This window comes from Schistosoma mansoni, chromosome 1 (genome assembly GCF_000237925.1).
Source record: "Schistosoma mansoni strain Puerto Rico chromosome 1, complete genome".
NCBI lineage: Eukaryota > Metazoa > Platyhelminthes > Trematoda > Strigeidida > Schistosomatidae > Schistosoma > Schistosoma mansoni.
The window spans coordinates 29,210,643-29,233,070 of NC_031495.1; the positions used below are offsets into that span (position 1 = coordinate 29,210,643).

General features: G+C 36.5%; 2 protein-coding genes across 2 annotated transcripts in view; one reads left to right on the plus strand and one right to left on the minus strand.

Moving 5' to 3' along the window:
• The window catches only part of Smp_115290 (hypothetical protein), a gene marked incomplete at its 5' end in the record, with an annotated part of 6,909 nt that extends 5,754 nt beyond the window's left edge, over nucleotides 1–1,155 (minus strand). Inside the window, one exon of the mRNA XM_018793962.1 lies at nucleotides 1,038–1,155. Coding sequence (XP_018648422.1) covers nucleotides 1,038–1,155 — 118 coding nt within the window. The remainder of the gene's footprint in view (nucleotides 1–1,037) is intronic.
• Nucleotides 1,156–7,566: 6,411 nt separating this feature from the next.
• Smp_025620 (putative DNA double-strand break repair rad50 ATPase) lies at nucleotides 7,567–17,869 on the plus strand (the record flags this gene model as incomplete). Its single annotated transcript, XM_018793963.1, has 9 exons — nucleotides 7,567–7,624; nucleotides 7,654–7,775; nucleotides 7,810–7,887; nucleotides 7,927–8,211; nucleotides 8,248–8,493; nucleotides 12,714–13,063; nucleotides 13,985–14,348; nucleotides 16,940–17,024; nucleotides 17,449–17,869. The coding sequence occupies 9 exons, from the start codon at nucleotides 7,567–7,569 to the stop codon at nucleotides 17,574–17,576; spliced, it is 1,716 nt and encodes a 571-aa protein (XP_018648423.1). The 3' UTR covers nucleotides 17,577–17,869.
• Between the last annotated feature and the right edge of the window lie 4,559 nt (nucleotides 17,870–22,428).

Sequence of the window (22,428 nt, forward strand, 5' to 3'; positions counted from 1 at the left end):
GAAATGAAGCTAACGCTTTTTTTAATTTTTATTCAAGGAAATAGATAAGTAATAATTCGATGTAAAGTTGACACTTGATTATATCAATTAATAGGTTTAGTGTGATAATTTGAAGTATTTGAATTACAGTATAAACTAGTAATCCCATAAACAACGCAGTTTAATCTAGAAGTATTAGATAAGTACAAACAGATGAACTGTATTTGGAATTCAAAATCAAAACAGTCACTAATACAAGGGAACCATTGGTTCATTCAAACACCACATCCGCCACATCTTAAGTTGGAGTGTAAGTGTCTGTAATAGATTGTACGTCTCCTTCTTAAGTTCATCTTACGTCTGTCCGACAGTGTAGTGGATGTAGACTCTGTATTATCTAGAATGCACTCGTTAGTATTAGAATTAACAACTGAAATTGGAACAGACTGACCTGATTCCTGGAATTGTATACAATTATCATGTTGGTTGTGTAGTGAAACCACTGATATTTAGACATATTGAAGGGTTATTTCCTTCGAAACCTGCAGATCGAATTAAGCTGGGAGTGTGATACTTTCATTTCTCGACTACTTTTATCTAGACAGCTATCCCACAACAGACATTTTTGATTCCTGTGATTCCAATTTGCACCAGTGCTTTTAAAAAAAATGAAATCATAAATGGTACCATGGTGATACTTTTCTGGTGTCCTGAGAAGCTAAAATTTCGGGGTTTTACAGTCAGGGTAGTCCAAATTTAGTGCCATGGATAAAAAAGATAATGACCACCATAGATCAATCTATTGTTTGAATTAAAGGACTAAGGTTTGAATGAACGCTTTGTTTGGTATGCATCAAAGAACATATGACCTAGAGACTCAAAAAATTTGAGATCTTGGTGGTTTGAGATTAAGTTACCAGAAATAAACTCTCACGTGTGCAAGGAATCAAGCATTCAGATATTTAATGGCATTTAAATGCTATTGAATTGCAGTAATTAACCTAATTAAATATCTTGAAAAACGTCAGAAATTCCCCGAAGTAATATTGAATACATACACGTAGAGTTAGCATATCTAACACCTAATAATTCTGGTTTTACCACTTCGTCTGCGAAATCAGCTGTCGTACTCCAAACAAAAGCTCTACTGCTGCTGCAGTTTGGACGTAAGTACATATTTTTAAGGAGATAATGGTTGGCGCAGACCTAAATTGCTGTAAAGTAACGTGTATAAGAACCTTGTACGTGCGATCCCGACGCATCAATAAGCGATAGCATCCACTGGTCCTGTTACGTAGAATTTTCAGAACTCCAACCCCACGCTCCTTCCATTCTGGGGGATCTTCAATAGTGTCGAAACGAAACAGCTGTGCTCTCCTGAAAGATCAAGTGATCTCATTTAAATAAAAAAGTACTGCTTGAATAAGCACTCTTCATTCTCCTCGGAACTACAGACTGTTAAAGGGGGAAGAGTAATAACAGGCTCAAAATATGGATCAGGGTCTTCGTGCTAAGCAATTTAACGAAAGGAATTATTCGTACTTCTGAAACGCTATGCATTATCGCCACTAGTAATTGCAATGGCCAGCTAGTAGTTTGTTTGCGTCTGAGTAGATGAGGTACAGCGACAGCGGACTAAACACAACGAGATTCTAAAAGGAAAAACATGTAGCGTTAAGTCAGGAGCCAAACAATGTTATCATATTTACTAGTGACAACAACTAACAGGAATTACTGATGCGTGTGTAAACTAAAAACCAACCTGCACTGGGTAAGGATATCAAAGCGGCACAACGGCTAACCAATGACCACTCAAGGTTGTTGTTGTTGCTCAATCAATATCCAATAAGCCGTTGAAATATATCGACCTCATTTTGTTTCAAGTAATAGCCTTAAATATTTACCAGAGGCTGTTATGGTAAGCTGAAACATTCGACTGACATAGTTCTGATGCACCCATGGTTTGTCAGTTGAATAAGGTATTTTCAGGGAATATATGATGAATGAAAGTGAGACCATTCAGAATATGTCTATTTGTATCGCATGAATGTCATTTGCTGGTTGAAGTTTGGAATAATCCTGATGTTAAAAGTGAAAAGAACACGTATATTTCGCCTTTTCATCCCCTTTAGGGTAAATAGTTCACTGTACTAAATGAAATTACAAGCATTGAACACAGGTAATCATGTTAGTTTGACTAGGCGGACCTGTAGTGACTGGCCCTATGATAAGCCCACATAGGTTATTCTAGCCTCTGAACAAACCAATTTATCCATCCTTCTTCCATTCACCTTGTCACTTATTCAACTATTAATCCTGACTGTTTTTATATGATCATGTGTGTGTATTGCTTATCCTATTCATCACATGTCCGTAGTTTATTTTTGTCTGACTACAACTATAGATTCATGCTTCATTAAATCGAGTTGGCCTACTCGCCTCCTCAACTGCGCGTCGTTTCGTTTCTCTTCGCTTCGTTCGCTCCGTCTCTCTGGTTGTCTGTTTCAATCAACGATTGTACAAAATATACGTTTTCAAAATACATTCTCGTATTTGACTTATTTTAATTCCATTATTCGCTAACTAGAGTTAGGTCGATAATTATATACGAGGGTTAGCGACATATATATTTCAATACCACTGAAGATACGATCTACCTGAAATCAGATCTCGGGTTGTAGGGTCAGTGAAATATCACTGAACCCTATCCAAATCATCCGGCAGTTGGGTCACTAAATATCAAACAATTCGTATATGTCCATCAAGGTCAAGGACAGTCAACGCGCATCAGTTAATCATACGCCATGAACTGGCCCATGTAGCAGTGGTTCTACTTTCGCTTGTATCTACTTTAACTAATATATTCCTGTAATAACGTCCTTTGTGTTGTACAGTCTTCAGAGTATCCATGGTCCCTTGATACATCGATGGGACAATCCACGTAAGGTGCTGATTGTGAGGTGTGATATCGAAGTTAGCTTGTCCGTTACACCGTTTCCGTCTAACTCGAGTAGACTTCCAATCATTCGACATAGATCATCAACGTTGATAGTCTGCAGGGTCATTAAAATTGATTAGCTCTACCACGAAGGTAACGTAGGAAAAGAAAGATCACTAGCTGAAGGCGCTTAGTGCAGGATACATACCAGATCAGGTTTCAACCTTCTCCTGAGGGTATCCACCATATTAAACAGGCAGATAAGTAGTTACGCGTTTTGATACTACCACTTACAACTCAAATATATATCCCCTCAGTAATTACCCCTTCTTCTCTTTTTGTCCAGATAACAATTCGATAGAAGAGATTTCCTTGACAGTTTCGTTAGGAGCTATCATTTTCAAATTCTTTTTGGACTATTCCTCCCTATAACCACTATAAACATGTTCGAATAAAACAGTTGCATGAACCATGACTGAGATCACGTTTCCCGTCGGAGGTTCGGATGCAAGAAAACCGAATCCGAGGAACTGATACAAGACCATCAGTGCCCACTTTTAAAGAGGGACGTGCATCTGTCGACTGGAAGTGTACGTGAACAGGCTGCACCTGCCGACTAGCTTCCGGAGATCACCGGAACCCCTCGGATCCAGGTTTGTTCTGTTAAAGAAAAGCCTCAAATGACGTAGATGACACAACGGATCATTGTGATACACCCACTCGTTATTCGAATATTCATCATGAACCCTGAAGTTCTGAAACTTCCCAAAGAAACCTATCATGAAAAACACATATTCTTAGACCGTGAGAAGCAGACAACACTTTTGGGCGTTGGCATTTCAACAAGTATGGCTAATCTTTAAGAAATTTCAGGAAACCCTACAGTATCACCAATCCCAGAGAAAATTTGATCATGAGTAGAGCTTTTGTTTGGAGTACGACAGCTGATTTCGCAGACGAAGTGGTAAAACCAGAATTATTAGGTGTTAGATATGCTAACTCTACGTGTATGTATTCAATATTACTTCGGGGAATTTCTGACGTTTTTCAAGATATTTAATTAGGTTAATTACTGCAATTCAATAGCATTTAAATGCCATTAAATATCTGAATGCTTGATTCCTTGCACACGTGAGAGTTTATTTCTGGTAACTTAATCTCAAACCACCAAGATCTCAAATTTTTTGAGTCTCTAGGTCATATGTTCTTTGATGCATACCAAACAAAGCGTTCATTCAAACCTTAGTCCTTTAATTCAAACAATAGATTGATCTATGGTGGTCATTATCTTTTTTATCCATGGCACTAAATTTGGACTACCCTGACTGTAAAACCCCGAAATTTTAGCTTCTCAGGACACCAGAAAAGTATCACCATGGTACCATTTATGATTTCATTTTTTTTAAAAGCACTGGTGCAAATTGGAATCACAGGAATCAAAAATGTCTGTTGTGGGATAGCTGTCTAGATAAAAGTAGTCGAGAAATGAAAGTATCACACTCCCAGCTTAATTCGATCTGCAGGTTTCGAAGGAAATAACCCTTCAATATGTAACATAAATGAAGTGAGACTCATATATTCCTATTGTATTACTCAACAACGTACGGAAACAGTACCAACAAACAGAAACGTTAGCTGTCTGTATGAGGTTGATTCGGAGTATTTAGCAAGTAGTACGTGCCCTCCGTCACAATCGGTTCTGATTCTTTCCGATCCCGGTCTGCCACGTAGAGTTCCGGTCAAGAAGCTTTCTTCGTCTAGACCAGGTCAGTGGCCACATACTTGTGTTGCGTCATAGCCTTATGATAGCTTTTCCCTAACATACTACACTAATTTCTTGGTAAAAAAATGTCCATGCCATCCAATCGAGTGGCTGGTCTTTTAATATTGTCAGCTGGCGTTTTCTCTCTCCCTGGAACTTCACTTGTTGTATAAATAACTAGATAGTTCAGATGGATAGAAATGGGATCATTTAAGACACACTACCTGATGAGGTTTCGTTCAAAACTTGCAACGTGATGTATTTAGAGAAATTCTTCAATCTCATTTTGAGTATTGGGAGACGGTATCAGTGGTATTTCGTATAGTTTCACCATAGTAGCGATAGATTCCAGAACCACTGTGATTTTGGCAAAGACAAATGAGTCGACTCTTTCTCCTTCATGCTTTTCATTCTGAATATGTCTAGATAAACGAGTGCTTGAAATAAGTTCATCCTACGCAACCCGTATTTGGCCTCTTATTACCGCCGCCACAAACAGGGTTAGCTCAAGTAATATATGAAGTTAGGTTGAATATTTATGTTTATAGCATGCCCAGATCGGAGGTGAATCAAAGGGTCACCGAAAGGTTATGTAGAAAGATATTCCATAAGATTGTGCCTATTGGCTTTGTTTTGTAGCTCATCTGAAGGCTTAGATTTCCTGCGCCAGGCCACACTGTTAAGGTCGTCGATACTATCTGGTTAACCGAAGTAGTTGTTCCAGGCTTCGAAACCGGTGCCTACTGGTAAAAAGTCAAGCTTCATAACCACGAAGCTACCGTTCCGCTTATTGACCTGGTCTTAAACGCAGTTTGGTCGTACATTTATCGGCCATTTAGGATTTATCCACCGCGTTATTCCAATGCTCTTCGAAGAAATTTGCCTCATCCAAACCATGTGTTTATTTTCTCCACATGTCACCACTTTTTAAACATATTTGATACTGGTATAAAACTTGTAAACAAGGAAATAAGTAGGTGATTGAATTCTATATTAAGACAATAGATATGAAAGGTAGACGATATAGTCTAGGCTGGACTCATCTTCCAAAACTTGTGATATTGTAGTGTCATCGACCTTCAGCAATCGTCAGTTTATGTAATGTGACAAATTAAACCGTTGCACACTACTGACTGAATGGTGAGCTTACAGTATGACTTTAGTTCTTGACTGTATGCCTGGGATTATCTAGAGAAGTAGACACCTCTGAACATCACAGATGATGTAGACTGACAGTTATTCGAGTTATTTGTGCCCATGAAACCTTTGTCAACCAACCGATTATATCTGCGGTGACCTATTCAAGATCCCGGATCAATCCATTCTGTAATTTCGATGTACTAGGTCCTGTGCTCATATGTATTTCATTTATCACTTTAGAATTACTCATTACTAAATACCTATTTGTTACGTGTGCTATATTCTCAGCGATGATTCACGCACTTCTTTCTTACGCCGTTTTTCGACATTGAGCTTCTGTGTATGAGAAACAACCCACAATATTATCTGCCGTATATCATATGTTTCCGTTTGTGAGGCATAGACTTCATAATCTATTACAGTTTTGGTGTCTGTTCCATTATTGCGCCGATGAAAATATAGAAATAGGCGTAAAAATTCTTAGGGTTAATAAAAAACGTCACAAGATGTAGAAGAAAATGCAAGAGATAATGTCATATCAAGGAATGGACTTCGGGTTTTAGTTCGATGTACTAAATCTCGTCAACCTATCATCCCGAAATACCACAGTATTCGGATTTTGTTGACGCATTTGTCCTCAACACGTTTATATTCAAATGATCCCGAACCCGGTCGAACCGGAAATCCGGAATGAAAGAATCCGAGGATTTATTTGGAAGATGTTCGATGTTTTTAGGAGTATTTGATCTGCGCCGGCTAGTAGCCGTGCGAGATGCGTAGCGTGGTGTACACAATATTGATCTGCTGCAGATCTTTAACCAAATGTCCAATTAGGGTTTGTCAAGTATTCAGAATGTAGCCGGCATTCATTTTGAAGAACTACAGAAGTAGTTGTTACGGGGATTTGTTTACCGTTCAAATATATAAGATATATGAACTAAGAATTACGCATTAAAATCGTCGAGTTCTCAGGGGGATAGTGTGTATTTCAACAATCACGCTCATGTACTGGTCAACCTGTTTTACCGTAACAGACTACCTATGTATATTTTTAAATTACAGATAAGAGGTGTATGTCTAGGGACGGAGTGATAAAAGATGGATACCAAGATAAGTGCGGGTGCTCAGCATTTAGAGCACGTATACTGACAAGTCCCGACATCCAAACAAATTAGTATAACAACACTACGTTTATCCACTGAAGTAATTATTGATCAGAGGATAGACATTCATATGAGATCCGCCGTTCTCTCATTACAGACCTGAGCGACTTAGGACGTCATCCAAATTGACGTGACGACGGTTTTCTTCGAATGTTGAAGGTCTATCTCTTTTGTTCAATAGTGTTTATAATTATTATTTTCCTTCTAACTAGTTATATTTTCATCACGTGTCTCTTTTACGCAGCTTTGGTTTTTTTATTTCTAAATTAAAAGCCCACATGTGGTCTATAATTGGCTGCCTGCTGGCGTATAAACATCTAGTTTCAGCTAGGTCATAAACACTGGAAAAGGCGCCTATTTACCTCCAAAATACTTGATGGATTCATAAGGAATACTGAATATATATTGTTAGCTTAACCCTAACAAATTTATTTAAAGATCTGAAGTATTTCCACTAATACTGTGATGCAAATACAAATAAATCAATGTTTTTAAATATTGGCTTGAGGAGATGTAGATTATTAGAATCAAGGACAGCCGTTGCTCAGTAGCAGAGAGAAGCGGGATTTTGTAGTTCTAAGGATATGGAACCTGTATCACAACAGCGACTTGACGAATTGAAAGCAAAAATAGCATTACTTGGTAAAGTGAACCAGTTTTTATTGTTTTAGAGGGTGATCGTAAAGCATATTATGAAAATTCTGTGCAAGCTGTCTCAGAAAATAAGAAACGAGTGTCTGACCTTCGTCTTGAAAATAATAAATTAAGAAATATCCTTCGAGAAAGGCTTTCAGTAGCGTGAATTCTGACTAATCCCCTTACTAAAGGCTGATCAACACATCATCAATCATGTCCTGCACAACCGACAGGCTGATAGGGTTTGCATGTCTAATAAAACTGGGGCAGTGAGTGACCGTTATAAGGAGATAAACGCTACTTTTTAGATGGTGATCGAACTTTTGGACAATCGCACGTGTGATGCAAGGAAAAGGCTTAACTCTCTGAAGCATATAACTGTCCAAAAGGAGAAGAAAATTGAAGAGATAAAATCACAGTATAGAGAAATTACGGAACTTATTGAGTACGGAAACGCAACTTATGCAGGAACTAATAAGGAGGGGAAAATGCTAAGAAACTTAGAAAATCGACTTGATAAGGCTCGGCTTAAATACCACGAAGCAGAACACATCAGAAAAACCTATGAACAAATAAAAGAAAAGCTTCAAGATGTTAGCTGGGTATACTTTTACAACTGATTTTTTTAGGAACATCTAACATATGAACGCAGCCTTGACTCTCTTGAAAAACAAATAAAAGCTACTCAAGATGAAGTTTCAGAACTACAACGAATGTATAATGATGCCACTGTGGCTAGGGATACCGCACAACAAGAGTTGAAGTTTCAAGAAGAACATACCGCAAACGAACGTCGACGTCGAGAAATAGAACTCGCAAACATGAAAAGAATTGCCGAGGGAAAGAAACTCGCTGTTGATAGGAGTGACTATCAAGTAAAATATTTTTAGACTGAATCTACTACAGAACTGCTTATTCAAAAAATATTATTCAGTCTTCAGTAGTAAGGATCGGAGGTATATCGACCTATATTAATCCTCGTAATCTATAATACTGTGGATGTCTACTCTCGTTTTGAGTGCATCAAAAGAAGCTGTTGATATTACATGTTCTGGTAGAGAATTCCAGTAATTCACTACTCGGGCTGAGAAACTAAATTACAGACGTAAACGACATGATCTCGGCTTTTGAACTTTTTTAAAATGTTCTCTCGAATTATCAGTCCCAGACGAAAGGAGAAAATAAGACATATCTGTACCAAGATCAATGCTTAGTATAAGATAAACCAATATTAGATCACCACGTAATCTATGATAAGATAACGGAAATAAGTCGAGGTGTCTCAGTTTGTCTTCATAAGGTATGCCGGGGGGACATTTTACAATTTTGATCATTCGTCGTTGAACTCGTTCTAACATATCCATGCTGTACTTGAAACCAGGATGCACTGCTTGAATTTCATATTCCAGATGAGGTGTCACGAAAGTTGGGTATAATACCCTGTACATTTCTTCGTTAAAGTACTGAAAAGACTTACGAATAGCTCATAAGACCCTAAAACGCTTAGCCTTTCAGATAATTCTAGTTTTGAGGTCGCTGCTTATTATGACTTCTGGGTTTTTTTATAGTCCATCAAGTAATACAACTTTACATACTGTGTAGTAATATGAATCATATTTATTCGATTGCATCAGCACACTCTTATTAGAATTTACGTATGATGATCACCTGCCAATCCATGAAGCCAGTGCATTCATTTCATCCCGTAGTATCTTATCTGACATACTGTTTATGGGTCTCCAAATCTTTGTGTCGTCGTCAAAAAGTAAAAGGATGACTTTTCTATAGTTGGGAGTTCATTTACATAAAGTAAAAAAGAAGAGAACTGAGCATTGTTCCCGGGGAGCCCCACCCCTTATATATTTTCACGCTAAGAGAGATTCATTTACCCTTACTCGTTGTCTTCTATTATTAAGAAAGTCATTTGTCCAGTTTATGAATTCATAATGGATTTCAAAACTTTCTAGTTTTAATTTAAGACTCAGATGAGAGACCTTGTCAAAAGATTTACTCAAGTCTATGGAAATTACATCTACAAGGGTATTTCTACTTTTTACTGCAGCCAAATCTCTTGCCAAGTATGATAGACCTTTCTTAAGATTATGTTGTTCCCTTAACAAGCGATTACGCCCTTCCAAATAGCTTGAAATAGCTACCTGAGTAATCTTTCCCACTAGTTTGACAACTACAATGAGTAGACTAATGGGTCGATAGTTATTGGCTAAGTTCCTGCTCCCCACCTTATACACAGGATTGATTGCTGCGTCTTTCCAGTCTCTTGGCTCTCTGAACTGCTGCAAAGACATATCAAACAGTATAACCATAGGTTCAGCAGTTGTGTCAGACAGGGCTTTTATAAACCTAAGATGAATGTCGTCCGGACCATCAAACTTATTTGGTTTGAGATAATTAGGTTATCTTAAGGCAGTTCTTTCTTTAATAACTGCAGAATCCATTGACATGCCACTCTGGTAACGATTTATCGTCGCTCGTCCCTCATTGCCGGTAGAAACTCTGCTAAAACATCTCGATAAAGCTTCGGATTTTTCGACATTATCTTTTGCCATCGTCAACGAATTTTCTTGCTCAAGTAATTATACAGTGCCTGCCCCTGATATGATATATATTCTTATATGTACATTATATGCTAGTCATGTACTGTTCTGATACATGAGACTAGTTTATGTATGAATTTTGTGTTAAATTAACTTGATAAACAAATTGTTATACTGAGTTTAGCTTAACAAAGGAAAGTCACGAAGTTTTCTGATTTATTCATATTCTTCAGCAAAGTTTAGCACTAACTCTGACGTTTTATACTAAACTTTCATTGAATACTAGCTAGCTGATTTATTTTATCAGGTTTAAAGTTTGATAAAATAGATTTCTCTTGTAATAATACCAAATTTACAGAACTTTGGTCAACAAAATTACGTTTTACTAAATCCATAGAGGAGTATAGTAATTTGTTTATTATGTTGATTTTGTTAAAATATTTTTGTGTTTCAACCCTATGTGTTAATATTTGTGGTCGAAGTTTTTAAAATACTTGGTAGTAGGTGTTTGTACAATGTTCTCATTGAATGTTACCTATGCAGTATATTTAATGCAAAATACATAAAAAATATAAATGGATATGAATAATTAATCCTTAAAACTCACGAGATATGTGTCTGCCAGCACCTCACTTTAACTGGTAACAAAGTTGACTGGAGTCGAGGTGGTTCGCTAACATCTTTCTTTACAAATCAGAAGAACCTGAATTCACGAAAAAAATAACAAAGGCATATGAATAACATACTGGATAACAACCGTTCCTCATCAACGTAGAGCCTAGCGTAGATACATATTAACCAATTCTACATACCATATTACGATGGTGAGGTCAGATAGACAGAACAGATTGCAAAAGAGATCAGGATAATGTGATAGTAGTGACAATGTGAAAGAATAACCATCGGGAAAATGGTTATAAAAAACAGATGTAAAGGTAAATGTGAGAAAATACTGGGACTCAAGATCGATCTGAAGATAAAGAGTGGATGTATCCGCACCCTTGTGAACTATTTTTAGTCATATGTCCAGAAATCTCCGATCATTTATCGCGGTTATCACGCAGACTCCAAACAGATAATCTGGATCTACCTACATTGCTCAGAACAATGTTCAATAACTTCACGGAGTGTTTGATTAAGAACGTGAGTTAATTAGCCAGCTTCAGTATTCAAGAGGCATATGGTTCTGCCTGGTGGTTTATTACAAATTTAAAATTGCCAAAGATGTCCCAATGTAACTAGAAACCCGAAAATATAACGTTAGTTTCATTATCGATCACTAGACAGGTCCTAATCAGAACTATTAAAACTTGGCTTCCGTAAAAATAAAAACACCGAAATTCTTTTGGTTTACTGGGCTAAATTCATTTGCAAACATCTTAACTACATTTTTACAGTTGAAACTTGTGGGATGTTATTCTGACGAACTAAATGTACCCATTTTCGCCATAGTAAATGGAAAGATGTTTCTTCTCATTGGTCAGAAGCAACAGTAAGATGCTCAAACTCCATGTCTGTTTAAAATCACTAGGAATCATTGTTCACAACCTCGATAAAAACCTAGGTTTTAATAAAAATTCAACTACTATTTTCAACTCACTGTATGCAGGCAGCATGAAAGTCGATTCTACTGGAGCATCTAAAATATCTGTGAATATAACTTTCTTAGATTCGGATTTAAACATCTAGAGGCATATGTTTTGATGAAGGTCTGTGAATTTCTTTCTGGTCTGAGCTTAATGTTGTTTAGGGTTTGCTTCCAGTTACTTTCCAAGTTTTGACATCGAATATGGGGTACTTCAGTCTTTAATCATATGGAATTATCTGGTCAATAAATAATATTTATTTATTAAGACTCTGGATCATATAATTCATGAGTATCCACGTAATATGAAGTCAACTTTTATTGTTATGAAAGGCAGTCAACAGAACAATGCTAAGCAGAAGTGAAATCATTACAAGATACTGTGCTGAATATTGGTCCGCTTTTGTAACAAAGAATAACAATTATTTTAATGAGCTGAACTACTAGCAAAAGAAGTAAGCCAAAAAGTTTATTACGATGAAAAACTTTTGGGCACTTCACGAAAAGTTTCGTATTTTCAGATCACAGTTATATAGAAATTTCAAACAATAGTGAAAAAACAGTGAAAATAATTGTCCTGTAACTATTTGTACAAAGTCATAAGAGTAATTAATGACACAACCATGTAATACTCCAATATATGACTTTTAAAGTTATGTTTACAAGCAAGTATTTTAAAGTACGTTTAGCATAATGCATGCTTCAGGAAAACGTTTCACTGAGACTTTAAAAGTAACAGTGAAGTGTTCACGTTGAAGCATATGATCATAGAAATAAACTTGATACCTAATCTACTATGAGTAATTTTGAATCAGCTTAAATATTCTATCCGTCACTCAATTGTTTGCAATGTATTTGTTATTTTTGTACTTCAATAAATAGTGGTTATCCAGACTAATTTATTAAATAATCATTTGTAAGAAATATTATTTGTACTCTCTTATGCAACATTTAGCAAGGCAGAGAGTCACCTCCATCTGCTAACGTTCAAAGCGGAAGTATTCAAGGAGACAGTATTGGTACTGGAGAACGAATTTCGGGAACAGGTGGGGTAAGCATAACTGAAGAACAACAAATGAAAATATCTAAATATGAGGAGTCATTTAAAACTATTAAAGAAGTCACTGGACTGTCTGATCTCGATCAGATTGTTAATAGGTTTGAAAATCAAGGTGAAACTTTAAGAAATCTAAATGAATTAAAAGAAAAGGCTGAAGAACAATGTCAGAAGCTTCGTAAACAAAGGGATCAACTACAGCAAGAGTTTGAAGAACTTAAGTATTCGGGTGAAACGGAAATAGAAAGGTACTTTAAAATATTTCGAGCTGTCCTGTGTAGCATAGTTTTAAATATTTCTCAAATTAAGGATTTATCGTAACATTATTGCATCTGGAGATTTGGAAGTATTATGAAACCTGAAACTCAGTTAATTATTTTTATTAATTTATTTGAACACATAAATATTGGTACAAGGGGACACCAGATATATATGCGCCACACAGTCGTGTGAGGGTTATGATACTGCCTGGGTGCTCAAACCGGAGCAGGCAGTTTTCTTAGGGGGGCACTACCCGAGCCTTTTACCTAAAGGTCTGATCCACAAGATAGTGGAGCATCGTGGGGAGATTCAGTCCCATGGTGGCCAGTGACTAACAATCGGTTCATACGCCATTTGTTCCCTCAGGGTACTGGAGCCCTTGTGCACCATTAGTTTGGAATTAGGGTTTCCCAACCTCCTGTGTCCTCCGGCTCGGTTAAAGCGCCGGACATTCGATTTTTGTCCTCTTAATTTCGTAAACAACAGTAATGCCACGAGAAGGCAGTAAATAAGACTTCTCTGGCAGAGGTTATATACGCGTGGCCGTGTGAGAGCATTTAGAGAGAGGGCGGGCCCTCCGCACAATCGGTCGTACCAGAGCATTTGGGGGTGCAGTTTATTGTGGTTTAAACAATAGGAAGTTATTAATTTTGAGTTGAACTTTAAAATGGTTCAATAATATGATTTTTTTTTAAACATACACAAGCTTTTAACATACATTGATATTACCCAAGTCATAGCTATAAATAAGTATCTAACTCATTCAAATTCCATTATAATTTTAAAATCTAGGCGAAATTGTAGTACATTCAATGTAAACAGTCTTTTTGGATGTCACGATATGAATGTTGTAACTTCACATATATAATTATGAAGCTAATTTTTTTTATATAATATTTTTTTTACAGCGCTAATCAAGTAATAAAACAACATCAAAATGAAGCACAAATAGAAAATGAACGTCGTATAAAATGTTATCAAAATTTAGAAAATGCCAATCATCTTTTAATTCAATGTAAAACAGGAGTTGATCATATTTATGATAAATTATCTTTTTTAAATGTAAATATCACAAAAGGTATAGAACATTTTCATAAAGATAATGAAATAAAAGATGATGAATTAATAGGAGTAGGAGGTGAACAAAATATTACTGATAATAGTAATATACCAGAAATGTTAAAAATATGTAATAATAAATTAGATGAACTTATGAATAGTTTAAATGATGTTAATATTGAAGAACAACTTAATCTAATAGAACAAGAAGAAGTAAGTACATTTCTTGGGGTATTCATTTCTAATTATTCATATTTAATTCCGTTAAATAAAATGAAATTGACAAAATCAGCAATACTATCATTGAAGTACTTAGTAATAGTCTACTTCCTGAATGATTAAAATGGATGAAATTCAATTAGTACTATTGTAGTGTGGTCTACTTATATCCATATAAGTAGTATATGGCAATGGTCAGACATAGAATATATGTTGGTAGAAGACCGATAAGGGAAGGACTGAAATGAAGCGCAATTGGTAGGAAAATGCATGAACAATGGGATTAGAGAAGATGAACTAATATTTACAGAAGGAACAGTTAAGATTGAGACAATTGATTGTTATATTGCAAATTAACTGTTAACTATATGGTTATCAGAATTTAGTGAGATAGTCTGTAATTTTTGTCTAAATACATTCGATTGTCCCCAACTAGTGTTTTGTTCACTAAGCTATGAGAATGACATTGCTTACTATTCAGTAATCATTCACTGTAAATGTATTTGTGGTCATAAAAACTAAGTGAGATTGTTAAAATATGGAAAAAGTGATAGATCGCTTTGAAGGAAGTAACTAACAAACCTCATTCAATTGGTTAACTGTTCTATTCATGAATTGTAACTAATATTTCGTTACGAAATATTTAATCAAAATAACATAATAATGAGTTAGTTTTTAAGTAAAAATTAATCCATAAAAGAATCAACTGATGATTATTAACCATCTAGTAATGATTCATTTTTTTAAACCCAATTTATTCATTTTAAATGAAGTTGTATAGAAAGCAGATATATATTGTAAATTGAATAGTGTAAATGTCCGTTTTGGCATGAAATCGATTTGCCACTTGTTTATGTAGATAAGAAATATATATCTGTGCTTAATAATAACTGTAAAATCTTAAAAATGTTTGTAAAATTTTTATCAGAGTTAGATCAGTGAGGAATATGTAAACAAACAACTTGTAATTATTTTTCATATGCCAATTTTCAGCATGGGGATTTGTGGAGATTGTAGTATTTTAATAGCTGAATTCACGAGTCGATCAAAGCTAGACCACCATCGGAAACTTGTAAGCACTAGACTTCCGCTTGATCCTATTATGGTACGCTTCAGCAGTGAGCATCCACGATGCCACACACAGAACTAGAACCCAGGACGCACGCGGACGCTTAAACTTGATCCAAGTCCCGGAGTGAACATCAATTCTGGGATGAAAGTACATCCAGCTGACGAGTTCCAAATTGGACGAGACACACGACCTGGATCCCACTGCTAGCTACCATCTGTTTTTGCTTATAATGCTTGTAAATTAAGACAATATCGAGGCAGTACGCACAGTGTGCACATATGCCAATAAGTGACTGATCAATTGCAGTCCTAAACATCAACGGGAAAACTCAAATAACCAGTAAAAAAGAGATTTATTTACTGACTGTGTTTTGATCATTCATTCGTGAAGTTTTGTGAACTATTTGTACAATTTAAAAGTCAAGAAATATTTGTTGTTTGAAACAGAAATATGAACTAAAAAAAACCCACTATTTTGCCCATAAAAGGTTTTCACAATTTATGATTATTTAAACGAAAAATTATGAAATTAGATTTTTTAATAATCAATTGATATTTGTACATTATTGACTTTTTATGTTTCGAAAGAGTTAAGCTTTGTTCTACTAAACATTTGAACCAATATTCCACTAGGTGATTGAATCATTAAATCCACAGAATATCTAACGGGTTTTAAACTTTATAAATGTTTACACTTTTCGTTTGCAGATTGTTACATCCCTGATCTGTCTACCCACTTTCATGCCGAGGATAACTTGTCTAATGTAGATTAAAATCTTGACGCGATAGGCTGACTGGTTTAACCTTGAGGCTGATATGCGTGAGTTCGAAGTGGGGTAGAAAGACGAAAACTATTCTATCACTTGATTGGCTGACAGGCACGCGCGCGCGAGAGAAGACAAGATAACTGGAACACTACTCGCTTTATTCAGAAATCCGACCTGGTATATGAACCCAGATTAGTGTAAAAAGATACATGAATAAATAGATGACTAACCCGACCACAATGTAAATAATTAAGAAAATACAATTATGTCCAAAACTGGGGGTATTAGAGTGGAAAATAGAGTATAAAAGATTACGTTTAAATTACAATAGCTTTGGAACAGAAAAGGCTATGGCAGTGAATCATACATCAAACGAAAGCTTATGATCTCTAGAATAGACTAGGGACGAAAGTAAATATTACTGTTATACAAGCTTTGAATCAAATGAAATAACGTCTCCGAAAATAGCTTCTGTAGTTTGTCAAGGCTTCTTGTTTCTAAATAAAGACAGAACAAATAATTCATAAAGGGAACTAACTGCATGAACTTCTTGTTTCTAATGTTACTTCATTTTAGAAAGATATAGTGTAAATAAGATTTATCATAGAACAAAGTTAATATCTTAATGAATCAAGAAAAAAAGGAGTTAATGTATTATTTTATCTTCATTTCCAATTCAATTCTATTACTTTATATTACTATTTTAAAATTAGTAATATTTACTTCTTTTCAAAAATCATATTCAAGTTCTACAAAAAGCTAGATAGCAAATTGCCAGAGAACAATATAAGAATACAATTTCCAAGAGTAAAGAATGAAGGTAATCCTGATGGTAAGTATTAAGTAATCATAAGTAATTACAAGCATAAATACATTTTATAGTATAAATTTTAAATAAGTTATCAATAATATGAAGACATCTTTTATTGGGATATATTTATACTAAATACTATATACAATATTTTTAAACAATAGAATGTGCACAATTTGTTTTATGCTGATTAACTGAAGTAGTTAGCATATATTTGATGTAAAGCATAAATAATGATTTAGTCCAATGTATGTTTCAGTGATGGCAACTGTGGAGGTTTATCCATGAAAGAATTTGACATGCAACAGTTGGAGGTTACAGCTTCAAAATCCTAGCAACAGCTAAATTTCCATTTTTGACCCACAAGTACATACTTTAAATTCACTAAAAGTTTTATGTGATATTGTATAACTTGTGTAATGTTTTCTTTTTTCTAATAATCTAGATGATGATGGTGGAGCGGATGATAATGAAGTGTTAACTAGAGCTGCTTTAAAGAAACAAGCTCAGCAAATAGTTGAAATGAGAAATAAGAAGAGACAAACTAGAAAGAAGAAAAGAAGAGTTCGATAAAATAAAAATGATGATATGATTATTCTTTTGTATGCAAACATACTGTTTTCATTCTGATACACAGGCAGGCATTCAGTCAAACTACAATGAACAGGATATAGATAACTTTATTTCCTTATGAAAATCACCACTGTTTATACACTAGTCATAGGCAATGTGAACAGATTTTTCAAAATGATAGGACACTGAATCTATGAACATTTGTTTCCTGAAAAGAAAAAAAACGTGAAACTTCACTTTTCTTTCTCTTAACTTTCCTTCCTTTTGCACAAAATATATCGCTTTTATATCCTAGACAGGTGTTGTCGAACGTTTAAGAATAATGTATTTGGTTTCAAGTAGTTTGTGCTTGTGTTCTCTTTCAATTAAATGAACGTTTTGTAACCCTATGTTATCCACGTATCTACATTCTTCAAATGAGTAGGGGAGAAATTATTCAAAATAACCCTCGTAATCCATTAATCTTACTTCACAAAGTCATTCAGACAGGATGGAATAACACGGACATTTGTTGTACCCTCAACTGCGCTATTTGCCCCAAATCGAAAGATCAGCATCACGTATTAAACATCAGATGAGCTAAGGTCAGTCGACTATTAATATTAACTGTTTACTACAGCAGTTCGTTCCTCACTATTAGGATTGTTGAAATCAAGATCTTTGTGACTTGTCAACAATCGTGCTAAACTGAATGTTTTCTAATACGCCTTAGTTCAATAGAGCAGGTAAATGTGTACATATGTAAAACATATTTTAGATTGTTTACCTAGAATTAAATACTTTTTTATTCACTAATCATTAAAGTTGAAGTAGAACAGGAAAGTATGTGACTACATGAGTGAAAGTGTTATGGTCAGTTACTTACTTACTTACTTACTCCTGTTACCCCTCGTCGAGGAGCATAGGCCGCTCACCAGCATTCTCCATCCAACTCTGTCCTGAGCCTTCCTTTCCAGTTCTTTCCAGTTGCTATTCATTCTTTTCATATCTGCTTCTATTTCCCGGCGTAGTGTGTTCTTTGGCCTTCCTCTTTTCCGCTTCCCTTCCGGATTCCAAGTTAGGGATTGAGTCGTGATGCACATTGGTGATTTCCTTAATGTATGTCCGATCCACTTCCAACGTCTTTTCCTAATTTCCTCTTCAGCTGGAAGCTGGTTTGTCCTCTCCCATAAAACGCTGTTGCTGATAGTATCCGGCCAATGGATGTTGAGTATTTTGCGTAGACAATTGTTTATAAATACTTGTACCCTCCTGATGATGGTCGTAGTAGTTCTCCACGTTTCAGCTCCGTACAGTATGACTGTCTTGACGTTCGTATTGAAGATTCTGACCTTGAAATTAGTTGACAGTTGTTTTGAGTTCCATATGCTCTTCAATTGTAAAAATGCTGCCCTTGCTTTGCCAATCCTCGCCTTTACATCTGCATCCGATCCTCCTTGATTATCAACGATGCTCCCCAGGTACTTGAATGTTTCCACCTCTTCCAGAGTTTCGCCATCAAGTGTGATTGGGTTGGTGTTCTCTGTGTTGTATTTGAGGATCTTGCTTTTTCCTTTGTGAATGTGGAGGCCTATCGATGCGGAGGCTGCTGCTACATTTGCGGTCTTCATCTGCATTTGTTCGTGTGTATGAGAGAGGAGGGCTAGGTCATCTGCGAAGTCCAAATCATCTAATTGATTCTGAGAAGTCCATTGTATTCCGTATTTCCCTTCAGATGTCGAATTCTTCATAATCCAGTCAATCACTAGAAGGACGAGGAATGGGGAGAGTAGACAGCCTTGTTTGACTCCGGTCCTTACTGGAAATGCATCTGTCAGCTGTCCTCCATGCACGACTTTGCACTGTAGTCCATCGTATGAGTTTTGGATAATGTTGACAATCTTTTCAGGAACTCCATAGTGTCGAAGAAGTTTCCATAATGTTCTCCTGTCCACGCTGTCAAACGCCTTCTCATAGTCAATGAAGTTGACGTATAGTGATGAGTTCCACTCAACTGATTGTTCTACGATTATCCGTAGTGTCGCAATCTGGTCTGTGCACGACCTATCCTTACGGAATCCAGCCTGTTGATCCCTAAGTTCGACGTCTACTGCGTCTTTCATCCGATTCAGCAGCACTCTGTTGAAGACTTTTCCTGGTACTGATAACAAACTGATGCCTCTGTAGTTTTCACATTTGCTCAGATCTCCTTTCTTTGGTATCTTGATGAGATATCCTTCTTTCCAGTCCATTGGCACTTGTTCCTCTTCCCAAATCTTCTTGAATAGAAGGTGAAGCATGTTTGCAGTTATTTCAATGTCTGACTTCAGTGCTTCTGCTGGTATATTGTCAGGTCCTGCCGCCTTCCCACTTTTGATTTGTCTGATTGCCATCTTGACTTCTTCGATCGTTGGTGGAGTGACATCTATAGGAAGGTCAGTGTGTGCTGCTTCGATGTTCGGTGGATTCAATGGGGCTGGTCTATTCAGCAGTTCCTCGAAGTATTCTGCCCATCTTTTCCTCTGTTCTTGAATCTCAGTGATTGTCTTTCCTTCTTTGTCCTTGACTGGTCTCTCTGGTTTGCTAATCACCCTGCCAATTTCTTCGTTGTATCATATAGTTGTCTCATATTCCCTTCTCTTGCAGCTTTTTCCGCCGCCGTTGCTAGTTTTCCCATGTATTTCTGCTTGTCGGCTTTAATGCTTTTCTTCACTTCCTTGTTTGCTTCTGCGTAGTCTGCTTGTGCTTTGACTTTCTCTGCTCGTGTTCGGCTGTTGTTAATTGCTAGTTTCTTGTTCTTCCTTTCTTGAATTTTGTCCAGGGTTCCCATAGAGATGCATTCCTTGTGATGATGCTTCTTAGGACCAAGAACCTCTTGACACGTTGAAGTTAGGGCTTCTTTTATCCCTTTCCAGTTGTGCTCCAAAGTAGTTACTTGTTCTTTCAGTAGATCCTGTAGAGCTTGGAACCTGTTGTTGAGAGTTATCTTGAATTCATGGAGCTTGTCAGTATCTCGAAGGAAGGCTGTATTGAACCTTTGTAGTGCTGTTTTTCCAGTTGTCCAGTGTTTCTTTAGCTTAAGTCTCATCTTGGCCACAACCAGGTGGTGATCTGAAGCTATGTCAGCTCCTCTCCGGGTTCTCACATCTTCCATTGATCTTCGGAATTTTTTGTTGATACAGATGTGATCTATCTGGTTCTCTGTGGTTTGGTCCGGTGAGATCCATGTAACTTTGTGTATGCGCTTGTGTGGGAATATTGTGCCGCCTATAACCAGACAAAGGAAGTAAATGAAAAGATTGACTGATTTAACCCATAAGTTTGATATCTAATACATGTTGTCCAATTATATCTTCATATCCTGTGTTGTCCACTCCAACTTTAGCATTTAGATCTCCCATCAGGATGGTGAGGTCCTTTCGTGAGCACTCCGCTATGATTGATTGCAGCCTTTCATAGAACTGATCTTTATCATCGTCGTTGCTATCATTGGTGGGTGCATAACATTGGATAACGTTCATTGTGATTCCTTCCTTCTTTGTTTTGAATGATGCTTTGATTATCCCGGATCCATGAAATTCCCATCCCACAAGTGCATTTCGTGTTTCCCTGGACAGCATTAGAGCAACTCCCTGAGTGTGTGGAGCATTTTCCCCTTCGTGACCGGAGTACAGCAGCATCTCTCCTGTACCTAGCCTTTGTTGTCCAGTTTGTGTCCAATGGGTTTCGCTGATTCCGAGTACTGCCAAGTTGTATCTCCTCATTTCCATTGCTATTTGGCTGGTCTTTCCTGTCTCCCACATTGTCCGGACGTTCCACGTACCTATAAAGAGTGTTTCTATGGTTGTTAGAAGGTGCATCGGTCTCGTGACTTCCGAAGAATTTCGGCTTTCATCATGAGACGTCATAATTATTCCTTCAACTCCCAGGGCAGAGTTTAAATAGTTTGAATTATTTTTTCTGGTTAGCGTTTTTTTTGCGAGTTGGCTTTTCTACGGGATGGGGTCGCTAACCCCATGCCCAACCCTCCTCCTTTACCCGGTCTTGGGACCGGCAGTAACTCTAGAAGAGCTACAGGCGGAGTTGTTATGGTCAGTACTGATGTTGAATTGTAAATCAAATAGAGTTACATACTAACCGTCAGTTCCATCGGATAAAAGATAACTAATTATTTATAGCTAACTCGAAATCCTTGGTGTCTTTTATACAAATATGTACAAGGCCTAGGAATACGTAGGTTGTCTTCTCAGCTTTCACAATGGACGACTCAAGTCGAGAAGTTAAGTTCACAGAAGGATAATTCTAACTCATGAAGTATAAATCCACCATAAGATAATAAAATAATTCCCGGTCTCTCCGATAATTACATAAAACGGGCCACTGAGGTTTGGGATCAGATTTAGGAAAAACTGTTAAAAAGTCCATGAATTTTGAAGTATGTCAATGAAAATAATACATTCAGGTCAGTCGGTCTTGTCAAGTGTATCAGTAAAGGTTATGAATCCAAAAAGGTTGATTTATGTCCAGAACAATCGTTTATCTCGTGTCTTGGCGAAAACATCAAACGTATAAGATGTCGAGTGTTCCCTTAAGTCGATCATCTATATGAATAATTAACAGTGATTCGTTTATACACACAATTCCGGCAAGGCATGAAACGACAATATACCGAAGAACCTGATATCCAAACCGTTCCTTGGATTTATTAATACACCAAACTAATTATAGTCATCATCTTCTATTTAGATGAAGTAAAAGTAACGGAATACTATGACTTAATTGTATTTTTCAATTTTTTACCTTCTCGTTTTTTATAAATCTACAAGAATGTTTTGAGTAGTGAGATAAACGTAATATAGAAGGTATAAGGTCG